Source organism: Mobula hypostoma, chromosome 23, assembly GCF_963921235.1.
Source record: "Mobula hypostoma chromosome 23, sMobHyp1.1, whole genome shotgun sequence".
Classification (NCBI taxonomy): domain Eukaryota; kingdom Metazoa; phylum Chordata; class Chondrichthyes; order Myliobatiformes; family Myliobatidae; genus Mobula; species Mobula hypostoma.
The window spans coordinates 20,242,421-20,264,334 of record NC_086119.1 but is presented as its reverse complement, the minus strand read 5'-3'; the positions used below and the strand labels follow the sequence as shown (position 1 = coordinate 20,264,334).

Below are 21,914 nucleotides of genomic sequence, written 5' to 3'. Positions count from 1 at the left end.
TCCAGTTGCCTCATCTCATCACGTCCACTAAATCCCGGTCCTGTTGTGCTTCACCCTGATGTTGTCATTTTACACAGCAGCTTCAATTTCAAATATAAATTAACACTCAACATTTAGTGAAAGAAACATGTTAATGTTTTGTCATAGATTGAAATAGCAGAGTCATTGAGTCATAGAAAACAAGCACTACAACAGAGAAATAGGCCCTTTAGCCCATCTAGTCCATGCTGAACCAGTATTCTGCCTAGTCCCATCATCCTGCATACCCCTCCCATCTATTTACCCCTCCAAATTTCTCTCAAGTGTTGAAATCGAACCATGGATCAACCACTTCCGCTGCAGCTCGTTCCACACTCTCACCACCCTCGGAGTGAAGAAGCTCCCCCTCCAGTGTCTCTTAACCATTTCACCTGTCACCGTTAACCCATGACCTCAGTGGGAAAAATCTATTTGCATTTACCTTATAATTTTATATACACCAGAAATTACAGAAGTATCTGCCAATATTAATATTTAAATTACCCATTAACTTGTAGCAATAGATTACGGATATAACATTTTGTGAGGCAATTCACAGCTTGCCAGGAGTTTCCTAAAAATTACCATATTTGCATACGTACTGACTGCTAATTAAACTGGTTGCTAGGGGTAGAACTGTTACTTAATAATATGTTACCATTTTGATGACGACAATTGCATTGCAGTAGGGCCGCAAGGCTCTGCTTTCCAGACAGTAACATAAAAGTCTCAGTACTGCATAACGTTTGTCAGTGTTTATCATCTGAACCTTAAGTACAAAGCTGATGACTCTATAATGATATTCAGGTTATCTTCTATTAAAACAAATCACTTTTATCTTGCTAATTGGTGATCAGTAATGAACTGCCCAGTCCAGTGAGAGTAAACAGCAAACAGTGGGAGCACAAAAGACTGCAAGTTCTGGAATCTACACCAAAAAAATTGCTGGAGGAACTCAACAGGTCCAGCAGCATCTGTGGAGGGAAATGGACTGTTGACATTTTAGGTCTGGATGAAGGCTTTAGACCAGAAACATCAACTGTCCATTTCCCTTCTCAGATACTGCCTGACCCATTAAGTTCCTCCAGCAATTTGTGGTTTCTTTTAACACTTACAAACAGCAACAATTTAGCAAAGACCCTCTGGTCTATTCTGCTTAAGTAAAACAGTTGTACATATACATAAGATATTCTGCAGATGCTGGAAATCCAGAACAACTCACACTGACTGTTAGAGAGCCTGGTTACTTCCTTTCCAATCCTGATGAGGGGTTTGATTGACTGTTTATTCCCCTCCATGGATGCTGCCTGACCTGCTGAGTTCCTCCAGCATTGTGCTTGCATTGCTACCATTGCATCACAACTCTCCGGAGGTTAGCAGCCATTGGTTAAATATGTACAGTCAGTGGGCACTAGCCCATGCACTTTAAAGTTCAACGTGTTGTGTGTTCAGAGGTGCTCTTCTTCACACCACTGTTGCAACATGCAATTATTTGAGTTACTGTCACCTTCCTGTCAGCTTGAATCAGCCTGGCCATCCTCCCCGACCCCTCTCATTAACAAGCCATTTTCACTTAGAACAGCCACTCGCTGGATCTTACTGCCCATTATGCTGCTGGTGCTTAGGGCAACAATGAAAGTCCTCCATCTCTGGCAGTGGTCAGGGCTTCCTTCATCATGTCAGTAGCTTCCTCTCAGTTTTAACTACAGTCAGTCACACGAATCCCAAATAGAGACATGGGAGTAGTCTCAAACTCAGATGTAGAAGGACTCTTCCTTGCTATTTCTGTAACAATTTTGTTTTGCCAGTCAGATTTGGTAGTCCTGAACTGAACTCCCGAACCTGGAGGACCAGTGGACCACTCTTAGTCTGTCCTCTACCCTTTGACCTGTTTGGCATTGGTGACCCTACCGAGAGTCAAAATATAATGCCCTGACTTCAGCCAACATAACTCTCCAGATCACTGAGGCACACAAGCCTCTAAACCACAGCAGGGCTGTGGTCCGCTTGGAGGACTCACTAGGTGTTTTATGTTTTTCACTCTATTCCCTGTAAACTCTAGAGATCGTTGTGTGAAAATCCCAGAAGATCAGCTGTCTCTGGGCTACTTAAACTACTCAGTCAAGCACCAACAATCATTCTGTGGTCAAAGTCACTTAGACCACATTTCTTCTCCATTCTGTCTGGTCTGAACAACAGCTGAACCTCTTGACCATGTCTGCATGCTTTTGTGCATTGAGCTGCTGCCACATGATTGGCTGATTAGACATTTACATTAACAAGCAGGTAAAGTGGTCACTGAATATGTGTGTCTTAATCTTGTTACACAACCAACCCTGAAGATTTCATATTTAATTTGCATTGAAATACTTATACAATAATTGCCAAGTATCAACTTTACGTGTGTTGCTTGGATTTCAGATTTTCTCTTGTTTTATTACCTTCATAATCAATTCTAATTATTTCCAGCATAAACAAATAGCGGCAATCTGTCTAATGTGCTGAATTAAGTGTTTTAAGCAATCAGACATTTAAACCAATTCAATAGGACTGGAATAAAGTGAGAAAATTTTGATCCGATTTTATGTATTCTGTTGGAGTACAAAGGTGGTGGCTCACCACGAAAGCCTGAAGAGTCTGGACCAACGCACACAAAATGCTGGAGGAACTCAGCAGGTCAGGCAACATCTCGGACGTTTTCCATCAGAGCAGCAAGCTGACAGCATTTATGGGCCTCTCTGAATTGCATGGTGATATAGACTGAAGTTGGCACCACGGTTTGTATAATTTCAGCCCCCAGAATGATTCTTTTGTTCTGGTGACATTGTTGAAAGTCAGTGAATGGGAGAGCAAGGTGTCCTGACACAACGTATCTTCCCCCAGTCGACAAAACCAAACACAAATTAATCATACATTCATCTCACCTGGTGGTGTGGAACCTTGGTGTTTGCTGTGGGTTCTGCCAACTTTACCCGCGGCACAGTTGGTTGCACTTCAGGTCAATCGTACCGAACATTAATTACCCTGGGAAATTCTTAAAGTGAGAAAAGACGCCGCCAAGCACCGTTCAAAAAAAAAATCCTTGAAACAGGGCGATGCTAAGGGATGACATTGCAGGGAGGTAGATCTTGAAACGGAAATTTCCACTGGACTTAAACAAATATCTCCACGGTCGAGGCAGCTCAGAGCGGCAAGCTGACACCACTTAGTGGGAGCAAACTGTTTTCAAGCTACCTTCTGCAGAGAAAAATCAGTGAATCGCTGAAAATTCATGTGTAGTCGCCGGTGACAGGATAGTGCACCGCGGAGTGAAGAGGTAGCAGATATAACGACTCCATTTCAACTTGTGCGGAATCCTCCTGTGATCCAGCGCAGTGAAATGTTACCTTGGGAAGTTGCTGTCTGCCTGTTGCTTGTAATTGCACCTCTATTTCTGCTCTTCTGGGCTGGTTGGAAGGGTCCCAATCCCCCGCGGGAGGAGAGAGACGATGGAGTTCCGAAATTCATCTGCAAACCTTCAGCCCTGGCTGTCCACCTGCTGAAAAACTGCAAGAGTTTCTTACAGGACGTGAACTGTCGGCTGTTGTGGAGGGAGTGGCCGCACATGCAGACACTCCACAGCAATTTGTGGCCGCGGGTCAGGGGTCTGTATTTTCTGCGGGAGTACCTGCAAATGTCGGACGATGGGCTCGTCGCCCTCGACTGGGCGGTGCGCTCGTCCGGGAGCCCCAGGCGAGTGTCCAGCAACTCATCGGCCCCGATCTTGCTGCTAATCCCAAACTTCGTGGGGAGAGTGACCAGGAACTGTTCCCTGCTCTGCCTGCTGGCCTCACGCCACGGCTACCGGCCGGTGATCTTCAATCGGCGCTGCCATAATCGGGTGCCGCTCACCACTTGCAAACTCCAGCCTTTCGGAGAACCGGCCGACCTGCGGGAAGCCGTCAGCTACATCCGATACAAGCACCCGGGGGCCAAGCTGTACGCAGCGAGCGAAGGCTCCGGGTCAGCGCTGCTACTCTCCTACCTGGGCGAGTGCGGGTCTTCCAGTTACATCACGGCGGCCGCTTGCATCTCTCCCATCTTCAGGTGCCAGGCTTGGCTGGACTCGGAGCCTTTCGCTCTCTACCACTGGCTCATGTTATTGTATCGGAAGACTACTTTGAGCAGGTAACGTGGAGACCGTAGGTACTGGACTCTGGGGCCAAAAATAAGCAATATGCTGGAGGAATACAGGTTCACATGAAAGGTCTCAATCCGATACGTCGACTGCCCGTTTCTCTGACCCGCCGCGTTCCTTCAGAACCTGGTTTAATTATTTTTTCCTGAGCAGGTAAAGGGCTCCTTCGCTGGGAAACCTTTCTCGGGGTGATCTCCGTCTCACCAGAGGAGGAATTGAAAATTGGTTTAGAATTGTCACACGTACGGGGGGTTACGGTGAGAAGTTTTCGTTTTGTATGTCATCCAGGCACATCATTTATACATAGACTAGACTTTATATCAGAATGTTACATAGAGGCTGCCACCATACAAACTCACGCTAACATAGATACAGATCAGCGCCCGGCGGTCAGCGAGTGATATGTTGGTGTCAGTATTAAGTAGCATTGACATGGAAGGAGCTAGTTAACAAATTGAAAAGAGTTTGAGATCTAAGAAAAAAGTTTGAAATCTGAAATTTTAAAAAGTTTGAAACTTGAAAATCAGTATATGCCAGAAATAATGATCGGACAGAATCAATTGGGGTGGGGTGGGGGATGGGGGGGAGAAGAGGACAGATGCCGAAATCTGGAGCAACACACAAAAAGTGTCAGAGAAACAAAATAGGTTCGGCAGTATCTGTGTAGGGAAGTAGCCTGTCAATATTTCACGTCAGACCCCTTCATCTGGACAGACATAAATTTTCTTATATTTTCTGTAAGGGACTTGAATTTAAAAAAAAACAAGTCTACTTAAAAAGTGGTACTGACAAAGTTATATATAAATAAAGACTGGTTTTAGATTAAAAAGTCTGCAATGTAGACAGAAAAATAACAAGTACTTGGAATAGGAGTGCTTAAAATAAAAGCAAATGATGATCAATAAATTAATAATCAGGGAGAAAATGGAATAAGAATAAATTAGCCAGAAGAATGCAAACAGCTTTTGATAACTTTTCATAAGGGAGAAATTTGGGAGAATAATAATGTTCAATGCAGATGTTGTTGTTCGTCCATCGTTGCCGTCGATGAAGACCTCGACACCATTATGATAATTACCACAATGCAGATAGATGTATGTGAAGTCGCATATTTGACTAGGAAATATAAGGAGGTCATATTACTTGTAAAGTACCAGTCTAGATGGGAAGAAGAACAAAGAGGTTTGATAATACACGGACATCATCAAAAATTGCAGCACAGGGTAACATGACTAGATTAGGACAAACCAAACACCAAGGCTTATATCTAGCAGGAACAAAAATAAGATTAATAATCCGCTTCTACATAAAATATACAGTTCCAGTCACCATATAAACAAAATGCAGAAACACAAGGTAGGTGCAAAAGTGTACAAATTTGGAAAGAATGATCAAATCGTCTCCTTTCCTCACGAAAAAAAATGACTAGGAGTCCCAATTCAAGGTCTTTAAAATGATACAAGTTTTGGTAGAGACCATATGAAGAGAATGCTTAATCTTGGGGGTGGGGGGGGGGAGAGAAAGAAGCGTAATTAGCATAATTCGAGATTCAACATTGCTTTTCAAGTATAAAGAAGAATTAAATAATTGCTGCTTTGGATCCAGTGCAGCACAGAAAACCTCAATAAGATTAAGAACACAATAAATATTAATACACAAGGTAGCTTATATTCATAGATTGATGCTCGGCACAGAAGTGTCTGGACATAAGGTGAGTGAGTGAGGCCTCCGTCATTCAGAGTTGACCATGGATGTTGTGTCCCAGCTGTTTAGATACGCAACCTTGGCAGTACAATATGGAGAGCAAGCTGTTGCCCATGTAGCAAACTCCTCCTCTCCGCGCATCTGATGAACCCAAAGGAACAGCATCGATTGATACAGTTTGGTACCGAACATAAGGTGACTTTGACAGGAAATGATAAAATCATGGTGGTGGGGATGTGAAGGATGTATTAGTGGGTGGAAGTGGTGATCAGCTTTATCGTCGGGGAAATTAACTGTTTTTGAGTTTGGTGGTCCTAGCATGGATGTTATGTAGCCGCCTTTCTGTTGGGAGTGCGACAAGTGTGGATGGGATCCTTCATGACATTACCGTCCCTTTACCTGCATCTTTCAGTATATGTTGTATGTCCTTGATAGCAGGTTATCAAGATTAGTTGGATTGCGAGGTTATCACTAAAAATTCAATGGATGACTTACAGACCAAGTTTGAGAATGTGAAACTTTCCCGTACGTAAATGGGGTGGTAGAAGTAAATTTTATAGATGTATTTAAGAGTAACATGAACAAGGCAGAAGCAAGGGTGTTACTTCTACAGTTTGAGGAAGAAAGATGGGAAGAGCCTCAAATCAGATTCAAGTGCTGGAATAGACAATGGATTGAATTGATGTATCCTGGTCTGTACCTGCTGGAGGAAAAATGGGAATGTGATGTTATCCTCCTTTGGCAAAACAAAAACTTCTACGGTCACAGAAAGCAAACATGCAGGTGAGGCAAGCAATTAAGGAGGAAAATGGCACGAAGACCACTGCAAGGTGTTTTGCTACAAGAATAGGAAATCTTGCTAGTTATGCAGGTTTTTGGAGAGACACCACCTCGAGTATTGTGTGTAGTTTTGCTCTCATTGCCTAGAGGCCACTTTATTAGGGACAGAAGTGGAAGTCAGTGAGATCTTCTGCTGCTGTAGCCCATCCACTTCAAGATCTGATGTGTTGTGCTTTCACAAATACTCTTCTGTATGCTACTGTTCTGACGTGGGGTTTTTTCAGTTACTACTGCTTTCTTGTCATCTTGAACCAGTCTGGTCATTCACCCCTGACCTTTCTCATTAATAAGGCATTTTTGCCCACAGAACTGTCGCTCACTGGATTGCTTTTTGTTTCTTGCACCATCTTCTGTAAACTCTAGAAGTGTTGTGTGTGAATTCCCAGATCTGCAGTTCCTGAAATACTCAAACCACCCTGTCTGGCACCAACGATCACTCCGTGGTCAAAGTCACTTGGATCACATTTCTTCCCCATTTTGATATTTTGTCTGAACAACAACTGAACCTCTTGACCACCTGTATGCTTTTATGCATTGCTGTGACATAATTGACTAATTAGATATTTGCATTAACATTTATGTGTACAGGTGTACCTAATAAATTGGTCCTTACAATCATATTCAGAGATTATTGTGGAGATCATTCTACTTCTATGTCTTATGGCCTTATAATACAATTTGTCTTTGTTTATTGAAAATTCAGTGTTACTTCATCTGATGTTCCTTTGTAACTTAGTTTTAGCTCAAACAAATACATTAATCTTAAATATTACAAAATGCAAAGATCTGCTCTTGGATATCAGTCATTTTTCTCTCATTTCTAGGTATACCACAGTTCTTGGAGAAATAATAGATATGGATAAGCTATTCAGAAGCTGCACTCTAAGGGAACTGGAGGAAGTACTGTTTTGTCGGCCAAATAATTTGAGTTGGGCATCCTACTGGGAAAAGAATGATCCACTGAGGGATGTGGATGAGGTTGCAGTTCCTCTCTTATGCATTTGCAGCGATGATGATCCATGCAGAGGCAATCCAGAGATCTCAGTGACTTTTGAGTTATTTGAGACAAACCCCTATTTCTTCCTTTTGTTAACCAAACACGGAGGACATTGTGGCTTTTTGACGAGCAGATCCTCCAGTTGGAGCCACGAAGCTTTACTTGAATACTTCAGGTCAGTCAGTGAGTTTTTCAGGGCCGAGGAAAGGACAATGAGTGCTTACAGAAGAAAAATATCAATAATGCAGTATAAACAAAAAGGTGTTGGAACCCATAAAAAGGAATTCACTTGTTCTCATAATATTCATGAAATTTTTAACTGGCAAAGATCATACACCAGATGAAAACTGCTTTCAGAAGCAATACTCAAATGTAAAACAAGCACAACATTACTAGATCTAAAGATATTAAAGATATTTACTATACTTACCACTTTTTAATGAATTACAAAAGTTAATGTGGAGCATTTTTCCCTAAATTAGACTGATAAATGCAAAGTGCAAAAATGTACATACTGTAACTAATTTAAAGTTTCACTTTCTTATGGACAAGCTTTTTTATGTACACTTGTTCTGTTTATAAAGTCATTAATTTGCATGTAGTAAAGACCAATAATGTGTAAAGTACATTGTTTCTATTTCTTGCAGTTAATCCAAATCATACAGTAAACAGCAGGTTTTGGACTACTGAGAGAAATGCAGTGGAATTGGCATATTTCCAAAAGGCAATAAATAAAGTGACATCTAACAGAATTTGTAATCAATACAGAAGACAATGGAATAGCAAACACTGCAGCAGCATGCATATCAAAACATCTAACAGAAAACTGACTGCAGTAGCAATATACTGTTTCTCGGAGTGGAAGGAAATGTATCACGGAGTTCTCCATAGGTCAGTATTCTATAAATGATGACAGAGCATGACTTCTAAGGAAATAATCTGGTGGGCTGGGGGAGAGAGTGGTGAAGTGAGACAATGGATTGCTACAGGCAGAGAGTGGGGAAGTGGGACTATGGATTGCTTATCTGGTATGAACCGTTGTTGTTTTGATGTCTTGGTTAATCTCCACATTGCACTCCTGCTTGGCCAAAATAATTAGAACCACAATTCTTGGCAAGTTAGAATTCTGATATAGGTAGTTTATTTTCACTAATTTCCGTAAGACCATAAACAAAGTCATTCAACCCATCAAGTCTGCTCAGCCATTCCATCATGGCTGATTTATTCTCTTTCTCAACACCATTCTCTAACCTTCTTCCTATAACCTTTAACACACTTACTAATCAAGAACCTATCAACCTCTGCTTTAAATATACCCAATATCCACAGCCATCTGTAGCAATGAATTCCACACATTCACCCCTCTTTACCTAAAGAAATTCCTCATCTGTTCTAAAGGGATGTCCTTCTATTCTGAGTTTGTACCCTCTGGTCCTAAAATTCCCCACTATTGATAATACATGAAGCTTAGAAAAATAGAGGGCTATGGGTAACCCAAGGTAATTTCTAAAGTACGTACATGTTCGGCACAGCATTGTGGGCTGGAGGGCCTGTATTGTGTTGTAGGTTTTTCAATTTTTTTCCCCATTGAGATTCCCCACCCCATTCTTCTAAACTCCAGGAAGTACAGGCCCAGAGCCATCAAATGGTCTTCGTACCTTAAACTTTCATACCAAAAAAATTCTTAAGAACCTCCCCTGGACACTCTCCAATTCTAGCACATCCTTTCTTAGATATGGAGCCAAAACTGCTCTCAGTACTCCAAATGCAGTCTGACCTTTGTTTTATAAAACCTCAGAATTACATCTTTGCTTTTATATTCTAGTCCTCTTGAAATGAATGCTAACATTGCATTTGCCTTCCTTACCATAGGCTCAGCCTGTAATTCTGAATCTTTATTTCTAAAACAATAGAAGTTAATCAACTGTTAATGATAGTATATAATCAAAGCAATAGACAGGATAGACACAGCTAGTCTTCCCCACTGACTTTCAGAGTTTTACTGTCAAATGTTAGAGGACAGCTTCAGGATGAGAGGAAGAAAGCTTAAAAAGATTAACAAAGCAATTTTTTTTAATGCACAGGAAGTGGTAAGTGACTGGAACATGCTGCCAGGGAAAGTGGTGGAAAATAGATCATATGCAGTTTAATTTTACACGGATATTGGGGACGGAAGGGTCTGTTCCTGTACTGTTCTATGTTTTAACCTTCAAAACAATTTCACTTACCTGTGATCCCAACAACCAGACCACAGAATGACTATGCATACAGATGATTGAAAGCTAAGGGTACCTTTTATTAAAGATAAATTATGATGGGAACGTTGCAGGGAAATAAATTCTTCTGGCTTGAAACTAGAATAAAGCAGCTTAACCATATAAATTAGTGCTAGTATGCAATCTGAAGCAATCCTCTAAAGGATTGTGGCACTGGTTACAGTTTCAAAAAAGACTGAAAAAATTCTATAAATGGGCCATACCAGAATAATTAACAAAGTATATGGAATCCTGGGGAAATTATAATTTATTAAATATAAAGGATCGAGGAAGGAGGTAGTTCAACCATGAGGTTAAGAGTAAGGAAGATGAAAGTAGATTTAGAAGTTGTCCAGGATCATCATTGGGGTATCATTGCAAAGAAGCTCGTCCTCATCAATGGATGATGAGGAAGAAGCTTCTCTGATATAAAATGGCCAAAGTTACAAGAGGCATGGGGAGGATGCAAGGAAACATCTTTTTTGTTTTATACAGACAATGATTATGATTTAGTATTCACAGTCTATAAAGTTAATCAGGGTGTGTAACAAGAACAGAATGGCTACAAGAAGAATTTGCTATGCGTCAGGGAAAGAACAGGAGAATGCGTTTGTCGTACAGGGTATAAATACCAATACAATACCCATAGAATATATACACAGGAGGCTATGGAATGAAGACAGAACAGATTTAAAATGTGAAACAGCTATGATTTAACAGAAGAATGATACAAATATAGCAGACTGATCTGATTCGACTCTTCTTTTATGTCTGTCTCCCGAGATGTTAGTAAAAAACATCCATTGATTCCAAATGTTCTGAAAATCTCTCTAACCTGAAACATTAACTGTGCACAGAAACAGTTGCCTGACCTGTTAATTTTTCCTACATTCTTTTCCTCAGTTTTTTAACATCTGTAGTTACTGATTAAGTTTTCAAATGTCTTCATATTTCCCAAAAGTCAAAACTACCATATGTAAACACTGATATAATTTTTGAATATATTGCATCTCCACAGATGATTTACAATTTAAGTAAAATGCTTTCTTCATTAATTATGATGACTAAATATTGGTGAGCAATTTTAAATGAAGTTCAGAATTGTATCCAATAGATTTTCCTTGTAATTTCACTGGTGGTATTTTATGAAGTAAACATACTGTTTAACAGATTCTATTTCAAGACTTTGAAATCAATTCCTTACTTCAATTGTAAATTTTTGTCTTAAGTTTTCTTTAATTAATTGTGAGTAGTCAAGGGATTGTTCAGGTTTTTGCTTCTGTAGTTTTTTAAGTTTTACTTTTACATGGGTTATGGGTCACTATTACAGTCTGCACCTGGATATGTTTTGCATTGCGTCACTGAGTTTCTAAATCTTTGGTTTATAGTAATAAAATCAATCTGGACTTTTCCAGGTCCACAAGCGTCTTGGATAGTTTTTAAATTAGGTATTCATAATGACTTTTCATCTTGCACCATTCTACCATCGCACTTTTTTCACTTCTTTCCCCTAGTCCAAATTTTCCTATGGTATTTCCATCATCACCTTGTCCTACTTTAGCACTTAGTTCTCCCATGACAGTAACAATATCTCGAGATTTGTATCCATTCTTTGCTTGTTCAAGCTTTTCATAGAATTTATCTATATCCTCATTTGTTCCATCTGTTGTTGTTGCATATACCTGTATAATTGCTAAATCAAATGGTTGTCCTCTGAATCTAACAAGGAGCACTCTTTCTGATATTGCCCAATGTCCTAAAACACTTTTTGCCATGTTTTCATCCATAAGAATTCCTATTCCATTAGTATGGGATGTTCCACAAGAATAAATTAGTGTTTTATTTCTATTCTGACATGTTCCAGCACCTATCCACGAACTTAGCTAATTCCTATGATGTTAATCTTTGTTGGTCAGTGATTCCTAAAAAAGAAAAAAAGCAGAGAAATAAATGGATAACAGATGAAATCAAAAATCTAATGAAAGGAGACAGAAGAAAGCAATTTCTATAGAATATAAATCCTTAGATTAAAAAGTTAAAAGCTTACGTCAAAAAGCCAAAGAAGAAAGGTTAAACCAGGAATGTGAGCAAATAGAAAGAATCCCTATTACTGATCCAAAAAGGTTACATCAACAAATCAAGAATATCACTGGTAAAAAGCTCCTCTGTTCTTCAGGTGGATGTTTGAAAGCAAAGAATGGTACCATTATCATGGACAAAAATGAGATTATGAACAGATGGACTGAATATATTCAGGAATTGCTTGAAGACGATCGAGGCGAAAAACCAGAAATTAAGAAAAACATTGAAGGTCCAAGTATTTTAGATCTGAAGTTCACAATGCAATAATTAAGATGAAGAAAGGAAAGGCAGTAGGTCCTGATGAATTAGTAATAGAACAAATTATCGCCCTTGAAGATTATGGAATTGAAAAACTTACTGATTTAATCAATGATATTTATGAGACTGGAATAATACAAGAGATGAAAAAAATCAGTATTTATCACTCTTCCTAAGAAACCTGGAGCAATAGAATGTGAATTACATAAGACCATAAGTTTAATGAGTCATAACACCAAGATACTTCTAAGATTTTGATGACAAGAATTAAAAGTAAGATACAAGCTGAAATAGGTAAAGAACAATGTGGTTTTGTGAAAGACAAAGGTACAAGAAACGCAATATTGATGTTAAGGATACTATCAGAACAAGCTATTCAAGTGCAAAAAGGTTTGTTTGTTTGTTTTATCGACCACACAAAAGCATTTGATAAAGTGAAGCACAGTAAGTTATTTGAAATATTACAGGAAACTCTAGATCTAGATTCGAAAGACCTCCGCCTAATCAGAAATCTGTACTGGGAACAAACTGCTGCTGTAAGAATAGATGGAGAAGTGAGTCAGTTTACAAAAATCAAGACAGGCGTTAGACAAGGATGTGTCTTCTCCCCTGATTTATTTAATGTGTACAGTGAAACAATATTACAAAAAAATAAGAGACATCTTGGGAATCAAAGTTGGCAGTGAAAACATCAATAATTTCAGATATGCGGATGACACTGTGTTAATTGCAAGTATGGAGGAAAAACTACAAAACTTAATTGACATAGTTGTTAAAGAAAATGCAAAAATGGGTCTATCAATTGCAAAAAGACAGAATGTAAGGTGATATCCAAAAAGGAGAATCCTATCTGCAGGCTGAGAAGAAATAGGGAAGACATAAAACAAGTAAAGAAAGTAAAGAACTTTTGCTACTTAGGAAGCTGGGTGACATCAGATGGCAGGTGTGACATGGACATCAAAAGAATAGGGATGGTGAAAGACACCTTTACGAGAATGAAGAGTATACTGACCAATACGAAACTAGGCATGACAACCTGCCTCAGAGTACTGAAATGTTACATTTATCCAGTTATGTTATATGGCTCAGAATGTTGGACAATATCTAGTAACGAGGAAACAAATTGAAGCAGCAGAGATGTGGTTTTTGAGGAGGATGAAAAGAATATCATGGACGAAACAAATATCTAACGAGGATATCATGAACAGAGCAAACACAAAGAGAAATAATGTATGAGATCATGAAAAAGCAACGTAACTTCATTGGACATGTGATTAGGAAAGAGGAGTTAGAATGCATGGTAATTATGGGAAAGATTGAAAGGAAGAAAGCAAGAGGAAGACAAAGATAAATGATGATGGTGACAGCAGCCAGAGAACTGGAAATGAATACTAGTGAATTGATCCACTTGACCCGAAATAGAAGTGTGTGGGCCATGGCAGTCAAAGTTCAAACTGGGCACGGCACCTGATGATAATGATGAAACATACTGCTTATCATCACAACCATTTGAAATAAGCAAATACTCAAATTGTACTAAAATTACTTTATTACAGTTGATTTTAACATCTCCTTTGTAACGATACAAAGGGTAATTACAAACAAAATATTACATATGACCCTATTCTTTTTTTCTGACACTTGGTAACAGCTTAACTTCACAATCTATACAATTAATACAGGTTATATGAGCTAATGTATGTTGAACCAGAAGTTACCAGAATACTGACATTTTTACTGTACAATTTTTAAAAGAAATACCAATAAGTGAAGGAACTTATTGGTAACCAGCTATGAACAACTTGAATAACATTGCTAAAAAATTGATTAAAGCAGATTTGGTTGTTAAAATTTAAAAATCAGAATTTTCTACCATATGTGTGCAAATAAGATTCAGAATTAGGCAGAGAAAAACAACAGAATAGAAATGTAAGGATAAAAGTTGAAGAAGCTCAAACATGCTGATTTTTTTAAAACCAGCCAGTTGCTCTAGGTTAGATTAGGTTATACATTCATGATGTGTTGTTTTCACCCCATGGGACTAGTGTTAAAACATTTTTAATGTTTATGTTAGAAATCTCAAGCTTTTGTCACAATTTCTGCAAGCTATTTAAAATGTACAATATTAACATTTCTCACAGTCCCTCATCCATTACTAATGCACATTAAACTATTTTTGTTGCATACTAAAACAAAAGGGATTCAGATAGTAGCATTGTTAGTAATGAACATTTTAGTACAAATATCCTCTTCAAGTACTGTGTGGGTTTAGTGGTTTTCTTTAACCCTTTACACCATATAAATATCTTACTGCAAAGAAATTGTTAATAAAATTATGCATTTACAAGATGTCAAGTCATTAGGCCATCTTTCATATATGCAGTCAATAGTATATTTTTAAAAACTGGAATTGCGTTAAGTTATTTAGAACCCCCGATAAGAGCTGTGATTTTTCATTTGTGTTCAGAGCCAGCAACAACTATAGCAAGAGAAAAAGGATTTTATATAACTAAGGACATTAGATTAGCTTACCAAACAGCATGTAGTCATTCCCTACCTCAACGGTGGGTAAAGCTCAGTACTACACGTTAACAGATTACTACTATACCATAATAACCTACAGTTGAATATTCTACAGATTTTAGCACTAGGCTGTTCTTGGTGAGCTCCCTTTCCTTCTGTCCTGACTGGTGGGCAGTAATATTGGCCAATTGTTGATATTCCTTTAGCAGTTCATCAAGGCAAGGGGCAAACCAAAGCTCAAGGTAAAAGTGTATTGGCAGCATGCTGGAAAACTTTACAATGGTTCTGGCTGGGCAGAGCTAGGAAATTTGGAGTTTAAGGTCTGACTTTTACAGATGGAACAGTTCTTACAGGTGGATTCTCATTTTTGATTTTATATCTCCCCTGCTCATTTTTCTTTCCTGACTTCATTTTCAAATTGTCCTCAGCTTGAACTGCATTTTGTCAAACTCATTATCCAAAGCCACATACAGCTAATACTGAGTCCATAGGTGGTTAGCTGCAATTATGATCTGTAAGTTAAAAAAAATAACAGCTATTGAACTTGGTCACAATATTCATTCAGAGGGTGAATGTAAACATTTTGTTTTAATGATGAAATAGACGATGCTGCAAATATTTTAATCAATGTGTTTTATTTCCTTGATTATTTTAAAGTGGTAGATATAAATTAACTAAATCTACCAATATGAAGTACATTTTTCTACTTTGTGTAAATGTATGCTTGATGTTTTCACCTATAAGCAGAGAAATTGGCCAAAACCAGGACATGCCTGTATCTAGTCAGCAATTTATGCTGGCAAAGATTAATCTATAAAGCTAACCACAGCCTTGCTGTGATATTATGTTCAAAAATCATTTAAGGCCTTATGTTCCCAGCCAACATCTTGCATGAAAACTAACAAAGCCAATCATAAACATTGCAGTAAAAATAAATTGCAGATAATTAAGATTGTGAAGTCACTGTATAAAATGCAACGTTACAATGTCACATTGTAACATTCTTAATTTGTACTCCTACCATTCCTTCAAAAACCCTGTCATTATTGTCAATTATAAAAAGCAACACTTGGCACACTTCTATTCTTGCTTCTCAAAACAAATAACATCCATGGCAATGACTATTTTGTTAAGCTGCTTTCATTCCATTCTTGGTTTTGTCATAGTATTTTGCACTACCACCTAGCTTCTACTTAAAACATGCAGTCAATACTTTGAAGAGAGCTACCTTGGGCGATTTCTACCTTGAAATGAAGTGTTCTAGTTCAGTGCAGTTTTTATTTTAACTCTATGATTCATATATTTCATTAGAAAGGAGTTCAGCATTTTTGTAACCTGTTACCAATGCAGAAGTTACCTGAAAAGCAGGTTTCAAATGAGAATTTTCATTTTAACTTGAAATTAGAGTTAAGCAGTCAGATTTTTTTTGTTTTGAAAACAATTTACCAAATGGAAAACTGGATTATAGCATATTCATCTTAACTTCCACATGAAAGGGATGACACTTTCTTCTTTGCAAACCTATGTATATCTCTATCACACATTGACATTAACCATTACATCACACTGTTCTACAATTTTAGGTTCCAAAGCAAAGTCAGGGAGATAAAAATAGATCACACAGATTCTGGAAAGCACTCTTACACAATAAGTGAGTCTGCGTAACAAAAAGTTGCTATATGCCTGGCCAAGTTTGGACCTCAAGGCCTATACATAGTGTGTGCGTGTGTGTGTGTGCGCGTGCGCGCCTGCAAGTGAAGGGAAAAAATAGAGCGCGTAAGAGAGTAAATCTTGAAAGTTGATTAGGTAAGTTGATTTGTTATTGTTAAGTTTAGTGTACAAATTCAACTACAAGGATCCAGAGCAGCAAATCAAATCCAGTGAAATAATATGATGTGCATCAATGCTGATATTCATCATTGTTCTCAGTGTTAAAAGTCATTTACTTAGGTCACTTTTTTAAATGAATTAGAAAAGTCTGTGAGGGACATAAAAGATTTTCAGTCACTGTGCATGATGAATTTTTAACAATTCCACTACAATTACCTTTAACTGCATTTTTGCTCAATTTAAATTTCTAATTCATCTACTGGGCAGAGGTAGTATATCAGTAAGTAAAGTGGATAAAAAAAGTTATGACTGTTCATTCTGGTTGTTCAGTCTGCATAAAAATTGCATCAATGAATGACATGATAATGTACTATATTTCAATATGCGGTATGGCAAGTTGCCAATTAATCTCCCAATGAAGTAGTTCTGATTTACACTCTGCAATCAGGTAGAGAATTAAGTGAGAGCAAAGTATTTCTTGCTTAGGGAAGTGAAAGGGCATCTAAATGGGAAGAGAATCATTCTGGCACACTCTCATGAGCCTTCTAAAAGCAGGTCACAGAGCACTGGTAAAAGGCATTGAAAAGATGACACTCAACTTTGCACAATAGGCAATATTCCCAAATGATGTGTCAAAACCAAAAATTATAATTATAGACCTATAAATACAACTACAAATAGTTCCTTTTTTTCAAAAAGGGGGTATGGTTACTTAACGTAAAGGAGGTGAATGATAAATTAAAAGACCTTTGCAAAAAAAACTAAACCAACACTATATTTAAAAATGCATTTTACTGTGGTGATAGAAGTTTAATATTGCAACTAAACTCTAATCTTAAATTCAATTTACAAATAAACATTCCTCATGTTTAAGAAACATCAATATTTCCATGGCTGTAAAATAAGCTAAAAGCCTGTCACAGCGTAGCAAGTTCTGATTTTCAGCCATGGATGTCTGAATGGACTTTGCAAATCTTTCACAGTGTAGCTAATCACAGAATAGATGATGGTTCTCAAAAATCTCAATCACTACCGTCCTCCAATGGATATATAAGTATATCCCAATTATCTCATTGCCTAAGGATATTTGAAAATGGTGAATGTTATCACACCAAACTGTTGTTAAATATTGAAGTAAACAATACTTGGTGGGCTCTTATAAATTGCCTTTAAACAGTACTGACTATATTGATAATATTAATATCCGAGTTTCCACCTGTAAAATCATTCAAGCACCTTGGTGCTAATAATGGCACTGAATTAATTTTTTTGCTGAAAGCTAAATTTGATATTAAAAAGTTATTCAAGCACCCTATATAAATGGTCTGTGTGAACACTGTCAACTCGCAAAAGTAGAAACATGCTCTTATTCTCAGCATTGAGTCTTACTTTTATAATATGTATAATTTGCAATTTCTTAGAGAACGGTGCAAACATCAATCTATAGGGCGGGAATCCAGTATTAAAATATCAAACTAAAACCAATCACATAAAGTGATGAGGGAAATAATTCAAACTTTGCCCAAGTAACACTGAAGTTAAACATATGGAAACCAACGTGCCTTCCTATTCACATTACTGATTTTGGCAAAGTAATGACAACTAAAATTATTCTGTGACAAGTTACACAATGCAGCATGAAGAAAAACTTAGGTTATTGGCAAGATTTAATGTCACTTCAACATAAGTTTATATTAAATGTGTTTTTGATATGGAATGCAGTATATACACGGAATTTTCTACTGCCCATTCAGTCAGCACTGGAAGGATGCGAAGCAAGCATAGCTTTCAGATGTATTTCTTGTCTGTTTAACACATTAAGACTTGTTACATTATACTACAGAGTAGTAATAGTGATACATAGAATGCTAAAAAGTCATAGGCATGCTCACTGGTGCTAATAATGGCACTAAGTTCTTTTTGTTGTTGTTGAAAGAACCTAAATTCAATATAAAAAAAAGAGTCAGGAACTAGGCCAGCAGCTCAGCAATTCCAAATTACTACATATTTACAGATACATACATTCTTCAATTTAAAAAAAAACTTTTCTGATGTAACCTGAATTTTAGGGAAGCGTTTTACTTACTGCAGTGTATTTTCTGAAGGGACGATAACATTCACAGCATAGTGGCAATAGATTATTGTACAACTCACAGACCTGCACAATGTAACTTTGTTTCTGACATGCGCCCAAGGTCAGAGCATATTGTACAACAGCCTATTACAAAAACACTCTTAATTTTTACTTATTAAAAATAAAATTATACTATCTGTATAATTTAAAAATAGTGTTCTGTATCGAAACTGTTTTAAGAACAGTATGTGTGGGTTTCAGTAATGGTAATGAGTTGTTAGTTCTCATATGTAGAGTTTAAAACCATTTTCTATAGTAGCTTGTAAATACTTTAAATTTGGAACATGTTCACTATGGTGCAGCATCACCATTATTAAGCCACGTGACATGCTCATTGGGACATGTGAAGGTTCACCGAAAAAGTATGCTGCACTTAATAAAAAAAAATCTGAAAATTATGGAGTGGGGATAATCAAAAGATTTAGCAGAAGGCAGTTTTTCCTTTAATCTATTATTTGGCGATTTACTTATGGCATCACTAATGTTATGCATTAGTTAAAATTAATATTCCTCCTATTAACTAGTGTCCATATTTTGGACATGTTAGTGGCTAAATATTTCACAGATAAAGTAGCAAAGGGTTAATGCCAGATGAGTAACTGACCTGTGTTCACTAAACAAATGCAGGTTTGAGGCTGCTCATAAATACCAAATGCTGCATCAAACTATAATACGGTCCCATTTTCAAACACAGCCCAACTTCCAGTCTGTTCACTATATTCATTTTCTGCTCATGGAAGAGAATCTAAACCTTTTGTGTTTTTTTCCCATATATATCTATTTCAGCAGATAAATGCCTCAGGCAAACAAATATAACGTTGGTTAGCAGCTGGTGAGATTACTGGTTCAGCCCTTGAAAAGTATATGGTATAATGGCCAGCAGAAACTAATGGCAATCAAAGGGTTTGTTTTGTTTTAAAAAGTAAAATTACTAATGCTCCAACTAAAGCCACAATTAGGAATAATGCTACAAAGGACATGTAAAGGGATGTCACTGTGTCACACTGTACCAGCTGGAGAGAACCAGGCTCAGCAAGGATTTTCTTTTGGCCTTTGTTCACATTTTTTTCAAGGACTGATCAAACAGATAGAGTATGAAATGTTGACAAATGAAAAGATTCTGTAGCAACACAAAAGACCTGTTTTTCCTGAAAGGCGAAACAAACATGCCTGCACTCTGCATCACAACCGCAGTACCAATAGAGGGCTTTCAAATTGATGCAAATGGGCGGTTTCTGCAGAGCATGGAGGCATGACAGCAGTAACACATCTGTTCCCCAGCCAATTAAAATTATGTGTAAGACATGTGTGAACCATTAGAAATTTGCGATGTAACACTTGTGCTCCTGCTCATGCCTTGCTCAGATCTGCCCCCGGAAGCCGTCCGCCTGAGAGCTTGGGGACTGTTGCGGACCCCCATACCACCTCCTCTGGGTACAGCAACAACTGGGCCAGCAGGATGTCCCCATGGTTGGGATCCACCTGACATTGGGTGACCCCAGGCTGGATGGTGGCCACCCATGGGGTGACCCCAGTGATGTCCAGCTCCTCCAGAAGGGTGATGAGACCAACTGGTGGCTCCTGGGTAACTATGGCTAAAAGCCTCTGGAGACAGATTAGAAAGGACCATGTTGCTGAAGCCAAGTCTCATGCTCTCAGAGTCAAAAGCCTCTATTTCTCGTGCTTGACGTTCCAGTAAGCTTCGTATTCTTTCAGTGCGTTCATTCTGCAGTGCCAGCATCTCCTCTTCAATCTGTAAAAGAAAAGTACCTACGATGAGGCCTTTGAAACTGTAGCTTGTTTGTTGCAAGGATATTTAAAGCTTTCCATAAGCGCAGGATTTAATGTATTGACAAAAAATTCATATAAGGTGGTATAATTTTGTAGATCTACTTCTATATGTAGAAAATATTTCATTTTATTTATTCTATTTATACGGATACAGTGCAGAACAGGCCTTAGCGGCCCACCGAGCTGTGTCACCCAGCAACAAATTGATTTAACCCTAGCCTAATCACAGGATAATTTACAATGACCGATTAACCCATTAGCCTGTATGCCTTTGGACTGTGGGAGGAAGGGAGCACCTGGAAGAAACTAACGAACACTTGGGAAGAGTGGATGAACTTTCTAACAGAGGATGCTAGAATGGAACTCAGTACTCCGATGCCCCAAGAAGTAAAAGTGCTACACTAACCACTACACTATCATGCCAATTAAATTCTGTGTTTAACTAAAATTATCTTCCAACTCTGATAGCCTCTGCTTGTGTTAAAGGCTAATGCAACCTTTAACCTCCAATCTGCTTGAACTATTCAGCAGCTTCCAATATGTGCTATTATGTAGTTGGTAGTGCAGCATCATTACCATCTGTTATCTGTTCAATGATGGAAGCAGGGAAAGCACAGCGACACTTCCAACAACAAATATTTATAGGAACAGCATCACAGAGCTCACATATATGCTCAAACACCTGTTCTACTGCTAGTAGATGTTTTACTTAACAGTGACTAAATCAAGGTTTTTCCAGTTACAAAGCTGAACAGAATTAAGGCACGCGCTTTTAAATGTTTCATTAAACATGACAAAACATTTACAGAAAATATCAATTATGAAATCTGTAATCACTTACTCAGAGCACTGAAATGCCCGTGACTTTTAAATTTGTATACCAGTCAAATGCAGCCTCAGCAATGGAAATTCCATAGCTGGCTATATTGGAAATGGCTCTAAACAGAACTGACTTGAATAAGGTTCTCAGGATACCCATCTTAAAAATGGAACAGCAGTGAAAGTGATAAAAAGTATTCTCAGTTTTTAGGAAATAAATTCAAGAAGGTAAAACCTAGCCTCAAGTGTTCAGAAAACATTTTCAACTTAATGAAATCATGTTTCTATTTTTTTTCAGTACAGTGTAGATTTTAATTGACAGGACTTACTCACTGCTTACATATTCACATTCTCTTAAATGTGACTATGGGAGGATAAATCAAGAGGAGTTTTGGTTATGCTTGTTTCCTCCCTTCAGAACATTCACCCATACCAGGCTGTTTATATGGTTTCTAAGGTCCTTATCTTCTATCATATCAACCCCAT

General features: G+C 38.0%; 2 protein-coding genes across 5 annotated transcripts in view; one reads left to right on the top strand and one right to left on the bottom strand.

Moving 5' to 3' along the window:
* The first annotated feature begins 3,397 nt into the window (after positions 1-3,397).
* On the top strand, positions 3,398-8,475 carry LOC134336992 (protein ABHD15-like). The gene is made up of 3 exons (XM_063031735.1): positions 3,398-4,185; positions 7,564-7,911; positions 8,384-8,475. The coding sequence occupies exons 1-3, from the start codon at positions 3,398-3,400 to the stop codon at positions 8,385-8,387; spliced, it is 1,140 nt and encodes a 379-aa protein (XP_062887805.1). The 3' UTR covers positions 8,388-8,475.
* Positions 8,476-12,956: 4,481 nt separating this feature from the next.
* taok1a (TAO kinase 1a) overlaps positions 12,957-21,914 on the bottom strand; it is a 168,514-nt gene continuing 159,556 nt past the window's right edge. For all 4 annotated transcript variants that reach the window (XM_063031540.1, XM_063031541.1, XM_063031543.1 and 1 more), the window contains exon 20: positions 12,957-20,571. In XM_063031540.1, coding sequence (XP_062887610.1) covers positions 20,110-20,571 — 462 coding nt within the window. In that variant the 3' untranslated portion in view covers positions 12,957-20,109. The remainder of the gene's footprint in view (positions 20,572-21,914) is intronic.